General features: G+C 39.4%; 2 protein-coding genes across 2 annotated transcripts in view; both read left to right on the plus strand.

Moving 5' to 3' along the window:
* Positions 1-211: 211 nt before the first annotated feature.
* Positions 212-6,576, plus strand: dusp5 (dual specificity phosphatase 5). Its single transcript, XM_061721567.1, has 4 exons — positions 212-693; positions 1,903-2,042; positions 3,452-3,671; positions 5,777-6,576. The coding sequence occupies exons 1-4, from the start codon at positions 330-332 to the stop codon at positions 6,181-6,183; spliced, it is 1,131 nt and encodes a 376-aa protein (XP_061577551.1). The 5' UTR covers positions 212-329; the 3' UTR covers positions 6,184-6,576.
* Positions 6,577-9,563: 2,987 nt separating this feature from the next.
* smc3 (structural maintenance of chromosomes 3) overlaps positions 9,564-16,542 on the plus strand; it is a 36,461-nt gene continuing 29,482 nt past the window's right edge. The window contains exons 1-9 of the mRNA XM_061721413.1: positions 9,564-9,746; positions 12,395-12,470; positions 12,648-12,686; positions 12,786-12,853; positions 12,947-13,018; positions 14,648-14,727; positions 14,821-14,899; positions 15,348-15,465; positions 16,317-16,492. Of these exons, the coding sequence (XP_061577397.1) occupies positions 9,732-9,746; positions 12,395-12,470; positions 12,648-12,686; positions 12,786-12,853; positions 12,947-13,018; positions 14,648-14,727; positions 14,821-14,899; positions 15,348-15,465; positions 16,317-16,492 (723 nt within the window). The 5' untranslated portion in view covers positions 9,564-9,731. The remainder of the gene's footprint in view (positions 9,747-12,394; positions 12,471-12,647; positions 12,687-12,785; positions 12,854-12,946; positions 13,019-14,647; positions 14,728-14,820; positions 14,900-15,347; positions 15,466-16,316; positions 16,493-16,542) is intronic.

A 16,542-nucleotide genomic window follows, 5' to 3' on the forward strand; every position in this document is an offset into this window, starting at 1 on the left:
GATACGCGGCGACGCGCACCGTGCCGTACATCGATTTAACGCAGAACCATGAATCAGGCTGTAGTGTGTCTTGTTTACCGAGGCCGATGGGCGGAGCCGCGGCCGCGTCATAGACGTGGGCGGGTTTTTCCTGAGCGCTCACGTCATCGATGTCCATATATGGTTCGTGACGCGCCGCGCCGGAGGTCCCATTCACTTAAAACTGATGGACCGGAATCCCCTTGGAGGAAATGTAGACACAGACGCGCACGGGGCTCTTCGCTCGCACGCTTTTAGGAGACACGGACTTTAATTCTTTCTGCAATAATATTAACTCCTAAACAGTGAAAATGAAGGTCTCCAGCATTGACTGCCGGCGTCTGAAGAAAATCATCAGGAAGGAGTGCGGGAGCTGCCTTATTGTGGATTGCCGACCTTATTTTTCATTCACTGACTCCAATATCAAAGGCTCTGTCAATGTCAATCTGAACTCGCTGGTGGTCCGGAGATGTCGAGGGGGCCCGGTGCCTCTGCAGTTCGTCATCCCGGATGAGAGAGCCCTGTACCGCCTCAGGGAGGGGAGCATATCGGCCATCGTGGCCCTCGATGACCGGACGTCCCACTGGCAAAAGCTGAAAAAGGACAGTGTAGCACAAATAGTAATAAACACCCTCTCGCATGTCGCGAGCGGGACAAGCATTTGTTTCCTGAAAGGTGAGAGCTTCTGAGAATTAAACGTATTTTTTGTGTAGTGTGTCGTCGTGCCAAAAAGTGATTGCCTGCCAGAATCTGATTTCTCCCCTGAAAATGGGTCTTTTTACCTGACAAAAGTTGATTGAAGGCCAAATAGGCTACAGTTAATGAGTTGTTTCTACCTAAATATGATTTGATCTCATTCTTGAGCTTTATAATATAAACACTAGAGCTCACAGGATTGCGTTTAACTCTTTTAAAGGACAATTACAACACAAAATAGGCATTTTCACCTGCCAAAAATTGATTGAAGGCCAAATACAGTTAATGAAAAGTTGTTTCTGCCTAAATATGACTTGATCTCATTCTTGAGCTTCATAATCTGAAAATTCTGGCAGGCAACTCACTCGACATATTTAGGTAGAAACAACACCGTGTCGTTAACCATTCACCTTTTTTTTTCCATATGTATTCATGAATTTGGTTTAAGAAAGTCTTTATCCAGAGTCAAATTGAAATTCAATCATTTTCATATGTTTCCATCCGGTCTGAAAATTGAGGGCCAGAGTAAAAGGAAGAAGAAAAATGAGTCAAGAGTTCATGCACCATATTTGTAGCTGAATGTGATGGAGGGAGATATTTTCTTTCACTATAGGGGAACAAAACTCTCAAAGGTTTGTTTCTAGATGGCCTGATAGCTCTATTGTTTGAGCATCCAAGATCTTATTGGGAGCAGCCGACATTCTCCCTCATTTCTCAGAGACATAAATTTCTTTCCGTGCGTCAGCGGAGCGGATGACTCAGTGCTGGAGTAACGCAGGCAAATTAGTGGTGCAACGACTCTCGTTGATAAAAAAATATCATTATTTGATTTAAAAAATGAACGGAAACCCACTCCCCCCTTTCAAATCTTTGTTTTTTAACCAAATCATTTCCTCGGGGGTTGTGTGATAATGTACTGAAACGCACCCATCTCCGTCTGTCACGTCTCCGTCCTCAGGATGTTGGCTAAACGGATTACCGCTCTCTCCGTGCGGGCTCTTGTAATTAATTACGTGTCCATAATCAGGTTAATAAAGGCTGTAATTCGGTGATAAGACTTTTTCATGAACGCTGCCATGCATTTCACAAGATGACTGTGCTATAGTGGGTGGAGGTGGAGATAAGCTTCTTAAAGTGTGTATTCATGTTCTATGTGGGATTTTTCTCCCTCTCTCCCGGTTATCTCAGGGGGATACCAGAGCTTCCACTCTCAATACCCTGAACTTTGCACTGAGGTGAAAACCATCGACCAGAGCGGAACTGAAACCGAGAAAAGAGTCAGCAGCAACAGCGAGAAGCTTTCTCACCGCAAACCAGATTATGATCAGGTATGGAAACACCTCTCACAAAGCAGCACCCTTCACCTGCCTCATGCAGCTGCAGAACACCCAGCCCCAGGCTTTATTTAGGATACACACACACACACACACACACACACTCCAAACCATCTCACTATTGGTTACATCATATGTATCTGACCTTCTTTGGGCCATTTTCTTTTTTTCCATTTTTATATTTGGTACACAATGTGAGCCACCATTCATTGATGCCCAGATCATATCAGGACACCCCTTAGAGAAGAAAACAACTCTTTCATGTCTGACCTTTTCCTTGTCTAAAAAGAAAGCAAGAGGCAGTTTTAGATCTGAGAGTGCATTTATGTCTGTGGCCGGTGCATTGTGGGTTATTGTTGTAGATGGCTTAAATAAAGAGGGTATCCATTAGGAATGGGCGATATTTTACCGTTCACGATATACCGTCAAAAAAATTCCCCACGGTAAGAATTTGTCATCTCGTGGTAAAAACGATAAATTCCCGTTGATGACGGAAGGAAGGAAGAAATGAGCCAGAATGAAAGAAAGAAAGAAAGAAAGAAAGAAAGAAAGAAAGAAAGAAAGAAAGAAAGAAAGAAATAGAAATGAGCCAGAAAAAAAGAAAGAAATAGAAATGAGCCAGAAAGAAAGAAAGAAAGAAAGAAAGAAAGAAAGAAAGAAAGAAAGAAAGAAAGAAAGAAAGAAAGAAAGAAAGAAAGAAAGAAATAGAAATGAGCCAGAAAAAAAGAAAGAAATAGAAATGAGCCAGAAAGAAAGAAAGAAAGAAAGAAAGAAATAGAAATGAGCCAGAAAGAAAGAAATAGAAATGAGCCAGAAAGAAAGAAAGAAAGAAAGAAAGAAAGAAAGAAAGAAAGAAAGAAAGAAAGAAAGAAAGAAAGAAAGAAAGAAAGAAAGAAAGAAAGAAAGAAAGAAAGAAAGAAAGAAAGAAAGAAAGAAAGAAAGAAAGAAAGAAAGAAATTAGCCAGAAAGAAAGAAATTAGCCAGAAAGAAAGAGTAGTTTAGTAGCATTTAGTATTCTTTTAGAGCAGTGTTTTGGAGGCTCCAAAGACTGAATGTGGTTATAGATTTATAGTTACAAAGGTGGAGTTGAAATGGTATTTTTTTATTGTCATTTTTATCGTTATCGGGATAAATGCCAGAAATTATCGTGAAACATTTTTTAGTCCATACCGCCCATCCCTAGTATCCATTTCTTCGCCTTCTTGTGCATTATGGTCCGCAAATGAGCATAATGGTTCCGCTGTCGGGTGCTTCGATGGCACCCTTTTTATCGCATGGGTAGATGGGTAAAAGCAGATGCATCAAGGCTGCCAGTCAGGGGTTATGTCATGTCAGAAAGGTTGTGTGTTTTTCTAATCCTGATACGCTTGACTCACATTTCTGTTTTTATCTTCTCATCCCAGGGTAAACCTGTAGAGATCCTGCCTTTCCTCTACCTCGGTAGTGCCTACCACGCCTCTAGACAGGACTATCTCAGTGACCTTCACATCACAGCCTTGCTCAACGTGTCCCGCAGAGACATGCAGCCGGCCAAGGGCCACTATGACTACAAGTGGATCCCGGTGGAGGACAACCACATGGCCGACATCAGTTCACACTTTCAGGAGGCCATAGAGTTTATAGGTGAGTGAGAGGGTCTGCTTTCTATAAAACTTCTAACTCGCCATTCAAAGTGGTGTGTCAAGATAATTTTTTTTTTTCATGTTGTGTTTTCACATAGAATAGCTGATTCACCAAGCTTAACACTTAAAATAGCTTGACAGCTCAACACAGCAAGTCAGGGCTTCACCATCAATTCCAGTCTTTTCCTGGAAGAATATCATCTTTAGCTGTTGTATATTTATAATGCAACCTCATTCGGGTCTTAAAAATACCCCGGCCAAGTTAGACAGACCTCTATACATGGGTGCGCTTATTCATTTTTTTTCCAAGAGTTTCCAAATAAGGCTGCTTTTATCACAGCCATTCGCCTGCTCCCATTCACAAATAGAAAGCTATAAAAAAAGCCAGCGGTAATCAGTTTAACGTGATCAACCAGCCTACAATCCCCCACCAACATATCCAGCCAGATTTATGTCAGTCAGGATTTGTTTACTTCCTTCGTTCCCTTCCGATTTCACCCCCTCCGCTGTTCCTCCCCCGTCCAATTTAGCTTGGGAAAAAAATCCTCTCATGCCCTCATCACCTCCCAGCCAAATCACACTCTCCCGGGTGTGGTCAGTCGGTGTGAAAACTGGGTGAGCTGTCTGTGTTTAGCAATGGCCGGGGTGGAAGAGTTTGGGCGCTGACTGTCACATGTGGTTATTTATGATGTTAGGTAGCATAAATGCTTTTTGACTAATATGCAATAAGAGAGCAAGTTGGCTTGTCCCTGGGAGGTGGGAATCACTGATGGATCTGAGGCCAGCAGGGAAGCATAATGGGTGATAGAGGAAAAGACAGCATGTGGGAGAAGAGCGAGAAGTGCAGCAGCAGCACAGATATACACAATACGCTGTTGGATATTTATAGCCATGCATACCCAAGGACAAAGCTCAGCCACAAGCAGCTTGGCTGACCTGTATGGGGTGGCAGCTATTGTTGGTATTGTGTATTGTTTGGGGATGTGTTCTCTGCTTAAGCCCCACTGTTACATAAAGCAGCAAATTGCTTCGGAAGTGGGTTTAGCCTACATTCAGAGAAGCCTCCAAAATTGAGCCATCATGGCAAGTGATGCAGTCATAAAAAAACAGTCACCACTGCTGGACATCAATTAAAAATCAATCGACCAATCAGGAGCGTGACTGATACATGGCTGAGGTGGAGATGATGCATTTTATTGACATCCTGGGTGGAAACAGCCATTGAAACACAATGTCAACACCAGCCAAAGGGTGGACATTAAAAACATCCTCGACTGTTGTTGCTCTATCAGATTGACATTCATGATTCATTGACATGCGTTGTCAAGGATCAGCGTTGTCAGAAATTAGTCATTGCCCCTGCAGTGGCTCCCGGGAGCAGAAAGAAATGGCTCTTGATGTTGATGTTTTTTGTGACACTCGCTTGGGTTCCTACAGTAGCCAGTGGAACGTTGTTCCTGAAAGTATAGGTCGGGCAGAAATATGGGCATGTGGAGGGGGGGGGGGGGGGGGGGGGGGGTTGCAATAACTCCAAGTATCAGTGAATTCCTGAACGTTTCAAGGGGCACATTTAGAGACGAGGGAAAGCAGACTTGTATGCAGGCGTTAGAACATGCTTTAAAAACGTGCAGGAGTGTAGCTCCCTCAAATTAGAACGCACGTGTTTATAAACACGACGGCTGCATGCAATCCCCCCACAACCCCCTCACCCCACCGCCACCACAGCAGTGCAGGAGGAACACTAGGCTCTCAGGAGCAGCTGTGCTTTGCGACTAACACGAGCCTCAGAACTGTCTTTATATACATCACCGAGAAGGGTGAGAAATTCAGGAGCAATGATTACAACATTAGTGTTTATTTACTATTCAAAAATCCCCTATCTTTCATTTTAAATGATATAACTTTCAAATATTAAGACAAAGATGTGCAAATTAATGAAAATGAAAAAAATAAAATATAACTTGATATAGCACTACTACACTCCCCTTTTTGCATTGTAACAATTAATGGTATACAAACTGCTGTGTAGAACGTTTACTAATGATCAAAATGAAGAAAACCAACACAGATTCTTAACACAGAGATGTCCCTCTCTTCTCCTCCCAGATCATGTAAAGCAATCAGGAGGGAAGGTCCTGGTACACTGCGAAGCAGGCATCTCACGCTCACCGACCATCTGCATGGCTTACATCATGAGGACGCAGCAGCTGCGGCTGGACGAAGCCTTCGACATCATCAAGCTGCGGCGAACGGTCGTTTCGCCGAACTTCAGCTTCATGGGCCAACTGCTGCAGTTTGAGTCTGAAGTCTTGTCCAATGCCCCGGTTCACGCTAGCACGCCTGAACCTGCCACTCCCTGTGTCCCAGAGTCCGCCTCATTTTTCGCCAATGACTTCGCCACCACCTATAACACCAAAAACTTTGAGCCATCCGTGTTCACCATCCCTACCTCTTGTCTGCAGAGCCCGGTCCACCACCAGTTCAAACTGAGCCCTATAACTGCACTGCCTTAAAATAGACTGACTGCTTGTAGTCTTACTTGAAAATAAAAAAAAAAAGAAATCAATTATCTGTGTGCCTGGTGTTGAAACCAGCTGAGCAGATAGACGGGAGATCAGCAACAGAGGCAAGAATTGCAAAGAGTATTTACCGAAATAAAAGGACTTGAGGCTGATTGGAGCGATGGCTACGGACTCTGCTTTTTCCTGTCTTCTGAACTGCAGTGATAAATAACAGAGCACAGTAATAACTTGCAATATACATGCCTTAGGTTGATATTGTGATTTATTTGCCTATTACAATTACAGTTAGGCATTTGAACCTAATTTATTTGAAAATTATGGTCTGTTTTTTTCAATAATGTGGAAATTGAGTTGTGTTTAATAAATGTTTTCACCACTAAAAAAGTTGTCATTCAATTCAATTCAATTCAATTCAAACTACTTTATTAATCCCAGAGGGGAAACTGATTAAATCATCATCACTGTAGGATTTATTTTTGGTATGGATGGTAAATGAGACAAGTGAGACATTGAATAATACTGCAGGCGCACTTTTTTCATGTAACTGAATTCACAACTTTTAAATGATTGTTTTTCAAGAAATAAGTTCTTCCTATCAGGGCAAAATACGTTGAAACATAAACTTAAAGTGGGTCTCACTGATTCAATTCAGCTGAACAAGTTCACTGGCCTGATTTAGTCACACATTAAATGACTTTCATCTGTGACAGAGCACAGAAAACAAGCAAAGGTGAACATATCTCGGTAAAATACTCATGTTAAGGGAACATTGTGTTCAAACAACCCTGTAGGTCTAGATGATAAGGCATATAATCTTTTGTCAGAGACCAAACGATGTGAATTGAAGTAGTTTTGAGTGAGAATAAAATATGTGTTTGCAGCAAAATGACAAATAATGTTGGCACTTTAAGCTATAAGTAACGAGTAACTAGCTTCTGACAAGAAATAAAAAATGTCACTCCACAATAGTTTGAAAAAGTGTCCTTGCAGACGAACCGAGGTAATTGTATCTTTGTATCTATACAATTAGTTTATAACAAGGTTTGAAGAGGCATTCGAGTTCATGGCCTCAGATTCAGCTCTTGCGTCTTTTGTCATGACATCTAAGTGCTTTTTTGCCGGTTGGGTGCAAGCAGAGGCCATCAGCTCTCCTACTGAGAGTGGTTTGCAAAAGATTAATTTACATAATAGTTTGTTTAAAATCAGTGTTTTGTCCAATTATAAAAGTATATTTTATATCAGCTCTCCTACTGATATTGGATAATACTGTAGGCATATATATATATATATATATATATATATAAACGTATATACAGTATATATTCAGTTTATTTGTCTCCATGTCTCACTGTGGCCAATATGTCACAAAGTAATTGTATTTTGGGTCTAAGGGTTCATGTCCAAGTGACAGAAGCACTCTGAATAAAGTTGAAAAATCTTCACTTGTTGAGGGTACTCCAAGTTCAGCGTATAAATACGTTCAAAAAGAAGCCACATGGCATTTGGAAGATTTTTCAAAGGTCATCCATCAAAATGATTGCAGTACCTGAAGCCTGTAAATGCTGCGAGTCTGGAGAGTCCACATTGTCTTCAGAAATCATGGTCAGGAGACACAGTCCAGGCATCGCAGTCCTAGAAACAATAGCAGCATCACAACCACAATTACATGAATTACATGTCAGTTGTCGCCTTGCAAGTACAAAACAGAATACAGCCACCTCCTCTTGGTGCGGAGCAGCAGCGGCTTTACTGTCCCTCGTGGCTTACTGAGCTTCTCACCCTATTTCTCAGGGACAGCCCGGAAACCCTGCAGAGGAAACTAATTTCAGCCGCTTTTATCCACAGTTTCCAGGTTTCTGCTTGAAGGGTCAAGGAGCTCTGTTACAATCTGGAAAACATGGACAAATTAAGATTAAAGTAATTTTGTTCTTAAATCTCTAAACTAATAAGTTTGTGTTTTACATTTTAAACTGTCACATAATTAATTATTAGACTCGTGAATATTTATTGACTTACTTTTATTCACGACTATCTCATCTCATAACTGTGACAATGACTTGCATCTGCCATTGACTTTACAGTTAGACTAATAATTTTTGCTCCGTTAGGTATCTCATATTGTTTTTTGTCCTTAATATTGAAATTACATCTTTCATAGCATTGTGCACACATTCTGTTAGTAGGTTGTTTTTTTATCTTTAAAAAAAAATTATTTTCAAACATGTGTACATAGGATTTATGTGTATTGTTATCCGTGTGCATGCATATAGGAGTGTGTGTGTGTGTGTGTGTGTGTGTGTGTGTGTGTGTGTGTGTGTGTGTGTGTGTGTGTGTGTGTGTGTGTGTGTGTGTGTGTCTACATATGTATGTATGTATAGATAGATAGATAGATAGATAGATAGATAGATAGATAGATAGATAGATAGATAGATAGATAGATAGATAGATAGATAGATAGATAGATAGATAGATAGATAGATAGATAGATAGATAGATAGATAGATAGATAGAATCAATAACATTTTTTTATTACTCTTGGACCTTTTTTAAATTATTTTATCAAACCTTTATTTCATCTTGAAAATGTAGATGAATCAATTTGCTATAATAATAATAATAATAATAATAATAATAATAATAATAATAATAATAATAATCCCCTTTTTAAATAGTTCCTTCCATTGGATGGGCATCGATCTAAACTACTCAGGAAGGCACCTTGACAAGTTTTTGAAAACATTTTTTTTATTTTTTATAACCACGAACCCCAAGAACAATTATTTAAATCAGAGATATTCAAATTAAATAAAGTACATATTTCCAAGAGACTGAAAAGTGCGTAAGTGTAGAACGTCTAGCTGTATTTCTTTATTTTTGTATTATTATTTATTTTATTTAATTATTATAATTATATTATATATTATAATAATCATTTTTTTAAACTTTTTTTGCACATGTATTATCAGGTTATCAAGTGCTAAAGGAGGACATTCTCTGTTTTGTTGTATTGTTTTCTTAAACTTTTCTTGAAGTGTTGTTTTTTTTTTACATGTACAAAAATTAAATTAAAAAAATCAATCATTTTATTTGTACAAACGCCTTTACAACAACTGAACCGTCTTTGGCGCCCAGACGAGAGCACACGGAATATACCAACTGTGCAGGTAGAGGAGTCGATCAAATAAACACAGGTTAAACTCATTTTTATATAGAAATACACAATTAATATGTACCATATTATAATCTATATATTTCTGTAGTTACCGTTTTTTGTAATCACACTCAGATTATTGTATTATCTTTATTTCTTACTGTATTACTCCAGCCCCGTTCTCACAGAATGGTATCACCCACTTCATCCCGCCCCCGCCGCCATTTTCCATGTTATTCTCTGTTTGGCTCGCAGCATTTCATTAATTTTTGAATGCAATAGTTTATTCTTAAATTCGTGTAGTTGAATTCCTGGCTTCTCTGGTTTTGTGGAGGGGGATTTTTATCTCCGGGTTCCGCCGAGCAGACGCCGGGCTTAGGCAGCAGCCATGTATATCAAGCAGGTAAGCCGGCGGCGGCCGCGTCTGGCCGGCCTGCAGCAGCAGCAGCATGTAGCTCCGCTGCTGCTCCGCGGCCACGCTAAACACTACATTACACCCACCCCTGCGTTGCACAATAGAGCAAAGTCGCTGCAAAGTACGCACAAGTCAAGTAGTTGGTGCTATTTGGTTGAATCTTTAGTTGCATGTCCCCCTGTCAAGTTGCTAAGCTAACGTTGCCCGGGTAAAGGCTGAATTATGGTTCCGCGTTAAATCGACGGCGTAGTCTACGGCGTAGGACGCGTACCGTGCGGCGTAGGGTCTGCGTTGGTGTAACGCGGAACCATAAATCAACCTTATCTTGGCTTCGTTTGTTTGCACATTTGAGTATATGAAGTGTAAGTAGTGATGGATATGTGTCCAGCCTTAGTCCATGAGCCAGACCAGATATCAGTACCACTCAAGGTGACAAAACTTGCTTATGATTGAAAATATCTATGTCTATAGATGATATTTTGGTATGATAATACCCTTCCTGAGTGGCAGTTGTATCATAGTTATCAGCTCATGAAGTTCAGAAAATTACCTTTTAGATGCTGCTGCATATCCTGGTTTAGACTCATGTACAGGATATCTGTCAATGTTTCATAATATTGTTTTTGCTTAAAAGGTCCCCTTTAAAATGATACCATTCATTCAAGCTAAGATGTGTGGGCATATTATACATGTCCTGAGTCCTTATGGTCCTGTGAGTATTCCAGTTTTTGTATTTTGTGTCTCTGTTGTTCCTAGATGACACAGGGATAAAGGATAGTATATTATTTAGGAGAAAAATGTGTGTTGTGTATAGTTTAAAGAGCTGCAGTGACCTCTATGTTGGTCAGAAAGATTCACATTTTAGCTTGAATGAATGCTTAAAAGGTCCCCTTCAAAATGATACCAAAGACAATATTGTGAAACACTGACTAGGGATGGGCGGTATGGACTAAAAAATGTATCACGATAATTTCTGGCATTTATCCCGATAACGATAAAAATGACGATAAAAAAAATCCCAATTCAACTCCACCTTTGTAACTATAAATCTATCACCACATTCAGTCTTTGGAGCCCCCAAAACACTGCTCTAAAAGATACTAAATGCTACTGAACTACACCAATTAAATTGAATTGATAAAAACCCATTAAATTAGTTTACCTGTACTGCAAAACTGGAATGACTCAGATCCGCCATGTTTGTTACACAAAAACCTCATCAACGGGAAGATTTCTTTCTTTCTTTCTTTCTTTCTTTCTTTCTTTCTTTCTTTCTTTCTTTCTTTCTTTCTTTCTTTCTTTCTTTCTTTCTTTCTTTCTTTCTTTCTTTCTTTCTTTCTTTCTTTCTTTCTTTCTTTCTTTCAGGCTCATATCTTCCTTCCTTCCTTCCTTCACGTACGTTGTGCGTGGATTTAACGCAGAACCATAAATCAGCTTTACACAAAAACATCATCAACGGGAATTTATCGTTTTTACCGCGAGATGACAAATTCTTACCGTGGGGAATTTTTTTGACTGTTTATCGTGAACGATAAAATATCGCCCATTCCTAACACTATCCTGTACACGAGTCTAAACCAGGATATGCACCAGCATCTAAAATGTAATTTTCTGAAGGGGGTGGTAACTTCATGAGCTGATAACTATGATACAGCTGCCACTCAGGAAGGGTTATCATACCAAAATATCATCTACAGACATAGATATTTTCAAAAATTATAAGTTTTGTCACCTGTGGTACTGACAAGTGAAATTTTGGGCTCTGGTCCCTGGACTACGTGTAGGTTGTGTTGTAGCCGGTAACACCCTGGATGAAAGCAGTTGTTAGTCGAGGCCAAGTATGAGATGGTTTGCTGCAGCCTTTCATGCACCAGCTACAGCCTTAACTTTTCTTACTGCCATTAAAAGGTTTGAGGATTTTCACTCAGACCCTCCTCTGTGTTTTTAAGCCAGGTGGATGTGGTTAGTTATGTGTAGGGTTGCCAACTCCCTGTAAAATAAATAAGCGACACCTCATCGCCCGGTTGCCTTCAACCTTCCCGGCGTGGTGAAATTTTCTAGCCCCTTTTTTTGTGAGTGAAACGATTTTTTAACTATTTGACTCTAACCTGAATTGAATTAGATGCATATTTTTGAATGCCATGAACACATGGAAAACAAATTATCCAGCAATTCACTTTAATACAAAATGAACTGAATAAAATAAGTATCTTTCTCAAACAGAAACCTGTCCTGCTTAACTTAAAATTGTATAAATTAATATAAAACAATAGAAAGAAAGCAGAACATCCATTCTGTAATAGTTCACATTTTTAGTGCAATAACAAAAGTGCAAACAGAAAGTCTGTAGAAAACTTGTAAACATATTTGTGCCTCAAAGGCCATGACTGTAGGCTACAGTTGTAGTAAAACAGAAAAAAATAACTTATGAACTCAACAGCTCAATGCCATTTCCATTGGCATTACTATTTTTTGACTCACAGTAATACGGGACAAAGTGCGTCCCTTTTCAGCTCAATACGGCACGCGTATTTTAGTTTAGAAATACGGGACGATTCTGTTTTTCAAGGGACGGTTGGCAACTCTAGTTATGTGGGAAACTGTTTTGATTTGTGTCACCATGGTCTCTTGTGCAGGTCATCATCCAGGGGTTCAGAAGTTACAGGGATCAAACTGTAGTTGACCCTTTCAGCCCGAAACACAATGTCATTGGTGAGTACTTGACCATCTAACCCTGAACCTTTATTATTAATATCTGTAGATGAGCTAGCTGAGCATGATTACTAACAGAAAAAAAGAAATCGTCATACCAAGATTTGTGCCTCATCTCACCGTTTTTTTTTTTTTTTTGTTTTTTTTGTTGCCCCTCTAATTCTTATATCATTTCAGTGGGACGAAATGGATCAGGGAAGAGTAACTTTTTCTATGGTATGTGAACTGTATTTTACCATACTGTAGCTAAACATTTTTGTGTGTTTTTTTTTCTTTTTTTGGTCATCTAAAACTGTGACTATTTCTTTTTCACAGCCATCCAGTTTGTGCTCAGTGATGAATTCAGCCACCTGCGACCTGAACAGAGGCTGGCGCTTCTCCATGTAAGTTATAGCAAATATCAAGTGTAAGCCTTTAAGTTAAGGTACGCCTTTAACCGTCGTCTTCAATGTGTTTTTTCCTTCGTGCCCCTTTAGGAAGGAACTGGTCCTCGTGTCATTTCGGCTTTTGTGGAGATTATATTTGACAACTCTGACAACCGGCTGCCGGTAGGGATTGAATATTTTTCTCTTGATCCCACTAGTATGAATTAGGTCTATGTGAATTTTTATTTATTTAATTATTTTTTTTACTTCGAGGGTTTGGCATAAGTCATCCACAACTACAGCAGTCAGCTATAACATTATAACCATGTGCTTAATGTTGCCCTGGAGTGTTTAAGGACCGGGGCACACCAACCCGACAGCCGACTGTCGGCAGAAAAGCAGTCGGACTAAAAGTCGTCTCCCGTCTCCCTGACCTTTTATAATGGCATATAAACAATGGAGCCTTTTGGTCTTGTAGGAGGCATGGGGGTTCTGTGGGTCGGGATAGCTTCCCACAGTTGTCATCAGGTCCTGTCAGCTTGGTATCTGGGGAGTCTGGAGACAAGTTAAACACATTAGACCCTATGTTTTCTTTAAGCACTTCTTTAAAAAAAAAAAAAAAAACACACACAAAAAAAAACACATTGATGCCCACTTTTGTGTTTGTAACAACTTAAATAAAGCGCTAACTCTGAGTTTCTGTTAAACAACTCAGTTGTTTAGTAGGGGAAGCTGTGTTTTATGGGTTCTTTTGGGTTTTTGTACTATTCCATTTATTTTACTAAAATCCCAAAGTGTTTGATACCACGGTCAATCCGAGTACTGCAAAACATCACGTGACGGTGCAGTACAGGGGGTTTGCAGACCTGGGCCTTTCCAATTTCACCCTAGAAAAGACGAGTTGGTGAAGAGTTTACCAATAAATGTGGCTTTCAGAAAATCAAGGAGAAGTTTTGAGGACATTTTATAGCAAAACTGATTATATTGATGGCCCAAATGCAAAACCACCTATCTGGAAAAATGCACTCTCCTGGGAGAACAAATAAAAACAGTTTTTCCTAAACAATATTTTTTTGCATAGCTAAAACATGTGACTGTTTTTGGACTAGATTACTCTATCTCTTAACAAGAGCCACTAGGTAATGATGAGTTGCAAAGTGGAGATTTTTCCTTCCATTTTGGAAAAAAAATGAATGAAAAATAAAATAATTTTGCAGATAAGAGGTTTTACATTTCTGAAATCAATATACTTGTGATAATAAAAAACATTAGTGGAGGTTTGAAGACCTGGAAGATTGCGATGAAGCTGAATCTGACCCCATGAGGTGCCGGGTGATGAGCACAGTCAGCAGGAAGATGATGGATCTCAATGGATTGGATGTGCATTTTACAAAAGGCTGACATTACTGATGTATTTGTGATTATAATTTTTTTTTTTGTCTGTCAGTGGTTGCCTGAAAAGTTAAAAACGTTCAGTGACTGAGATGGTTACCAATGTACCGGTATTTGGTCAAATTCAGCTTCTTCGTAGTCTTCCAGGTCTTCATGCCTCCTCCTCTCTGGAGTTGCAACAACATCCACTGACACTTGTTTGTTTTTTTTCTCCTTCCTTTGTTTTCTTGTTTCCAAAAATCTGCCCCACGCTGCTTCTAATGCCCATTATGTCAGTTTTATAATGACTGGATGTTTAAATCAACACAGATATATTCTCAGTAAAGATTTTAAACTGTACTCAGCCCATTAATACCACAGCCAATTCAGCTGTTATGTAGTATTCTCAAGTTGGCCGGTGACAAATTCATCTCTTTGTAGATTGACAAAGAGGAAGTCTCTCTTCGACGTGTCATTGGCGCAAAGAAGGACCAGTACTTCTTGGACAAAAAGATGGTGACGTAAGTATTTCTGAAGATGGACTGTCCACATGCTTGTAATCATAGAAAGTGATAAATTAGTGATCTTGTGTTATCCATTTGCTATTATTGCAGAAAGAATGACGTCATGAACCTTCTGGAGAGTGCCGGTTTCTCTCGCAGCAACCCGTACTACATTGTCAAGCAGGGGAAGGTGAGAAAGGAGTCTGCACCAACCCGTCACTTGTTTGTGGCACGATGGTTTCCCATCTCCGCCACCATCATGACTAGTTGTGTCCTGTGAATTGGAGTTTTCAAGAAAGGCACAAAGAAATGTTTTGATTGTCTTTCAGTCTCATTTTCAAAATCATCCCTTACAGTTTCAGCTGTTTTAAGTAACTGTTTAAATTAACTTGTTTAGTTATCATGACTACTGCAACAATTCATTTTCCTTTTGGTTTTAATAAAGTATTTTATTTCTTAATTTATTTTGTTATTTATTACATATATAGAGGAGCAAAGGGCTTAAGTCAAGTTAGTCATATTGGTAAAATGTAATTTTTCTGGAAGGAGAACTTTAGGGGTTTAACACAATCTTTACGGCATCTTTATTCCATTTTTACCCCGTTTATTGCATGATTTCAACTTTTCAACTTTTGTAGATTAACCAAATGGCTACAGCACCTGACTCCCAGCGTCTGAAGCTTCTGAGAGAGGTGGCAGGAACACGGGTGTATGATGAACGTAAGGAGGAGAGCATTTCTCTCATGAAAGAGACAGGTAAATGCATCTTAACACAAGTCATTTCGTTTTTTATACATTGTTAGGGATTATTTATCTGAATTAGATCAACTGCATCTTTTTTTTCTTATGCATTTGCTTTTCTATTGGTAAAATGTTTTCATCAATATGGTCTCAGTAAGTTTGATAATCCTAGAAACAAGTATGTAGACAGCTCACAGCATTCTAACTTAAAATTTTCCTTTGGTAGATTTGGAAATGAAACCTGGAACGATAGCTGATATGATCTCATAACAGCAAAAGCACATTTGATTTGGATAATTATGCAGTATAATATTCTATCATATTATAGCAATTGTTTTATGTAGCGGTTGTTGTTGTTATTATTATAATAGCAAATTTGTAGAACAATGCATTTTCAGCTGGAAAGGGCATCCACAGTGAAATCATCTTAGCCTGACAGATCGGACCCATCGGAAACATCTAGAAAGATTTAGCATCTGACAGGCATCCATTTGCTTATCAAACTGCAGTTGGTTAGCGCTACGACAAATCAGAGAAACGAACAAGGTGAAGTATTCAGAGCGATGAAGTCCACGCTTGGAGAGTTTGTTGTGTAGAAAAGTAAGTTTAAAATCTACACTTTACATCCAGATTACCTCTCCACTCTGTTGTCATCATGTTATGACCGCCCAGAGACTCTACAGGGATACAGTGATTTGATCGCCTCAAAGACTTTTGGGCATTTGTAATGAGGTCCAACGGGATGGTAGCAAGATGTACCTGCAAATTCAAATTTGCAGGTACATCGAGCCTAAAATCATCTTGCAATTAGTGAATGTTTTGACTTTTTTTTTTTAATTCAAAATACCTTTTTTGTGTTTCCCCAGAGGGGAAGCGAGAGAAGATCAATGAGCTTCTGAAGTACATCGAGGAGCGTCTGCACACTCTGGAAGATGAGAAGGAAGAGCTGGCTCAGTACCAGAAGTGGGATAAGATGAGGAGAGCGCTTGAGTACACTATTTACAACCAGGAGCTCAATGAGACCCGTGCCAAACTGGACGAGGTAACAAACAAACTTTTGAGATGCAGAAAGATTCTAACTTGAATGTGGAA

Source organism: Cololabis saira, chromosome 1, assembly GCF_033807715.1.
Source record: "Cololabis saira isolate AMF1-May2022 chromosome 1, fColSai1.1, whole genome shotgun sequence".
Classification (NCBI taxonomy): Eukaryota; Metazoa; Chordata; class Actinopteri; order Beloniformes; family Belonidae; genus Cololabis; species Cololabis saira.

What these genes read in the sequence shown, in the direction of transcription:
- dusp5 (XM_061721567.1), top strand. Translation starts at nt 330, where the DNA reads ATGAAGGTCTCCAGCATTGACTGCCGGCGTCTGAAGAAAATCATCAGG. An exon ending in GCAAACCAGATTATGATCAG is followed by an intron (nt 2,043 to 3,451) that starts GTATGGAAACAC and finishes TTCTCATCCCAG; the next exon opens with GGTAAACCTGTAGAGATCCT. An exon ending in GGAGGCCATAGAGTTTATAG is followed by an intron (nt 3,672 to 5,776) that starts GTGAGTGAGAGG and finishes TTCTCCTCCCAG; the next exon opens with ATCATGTAAAGCAATCAGGA.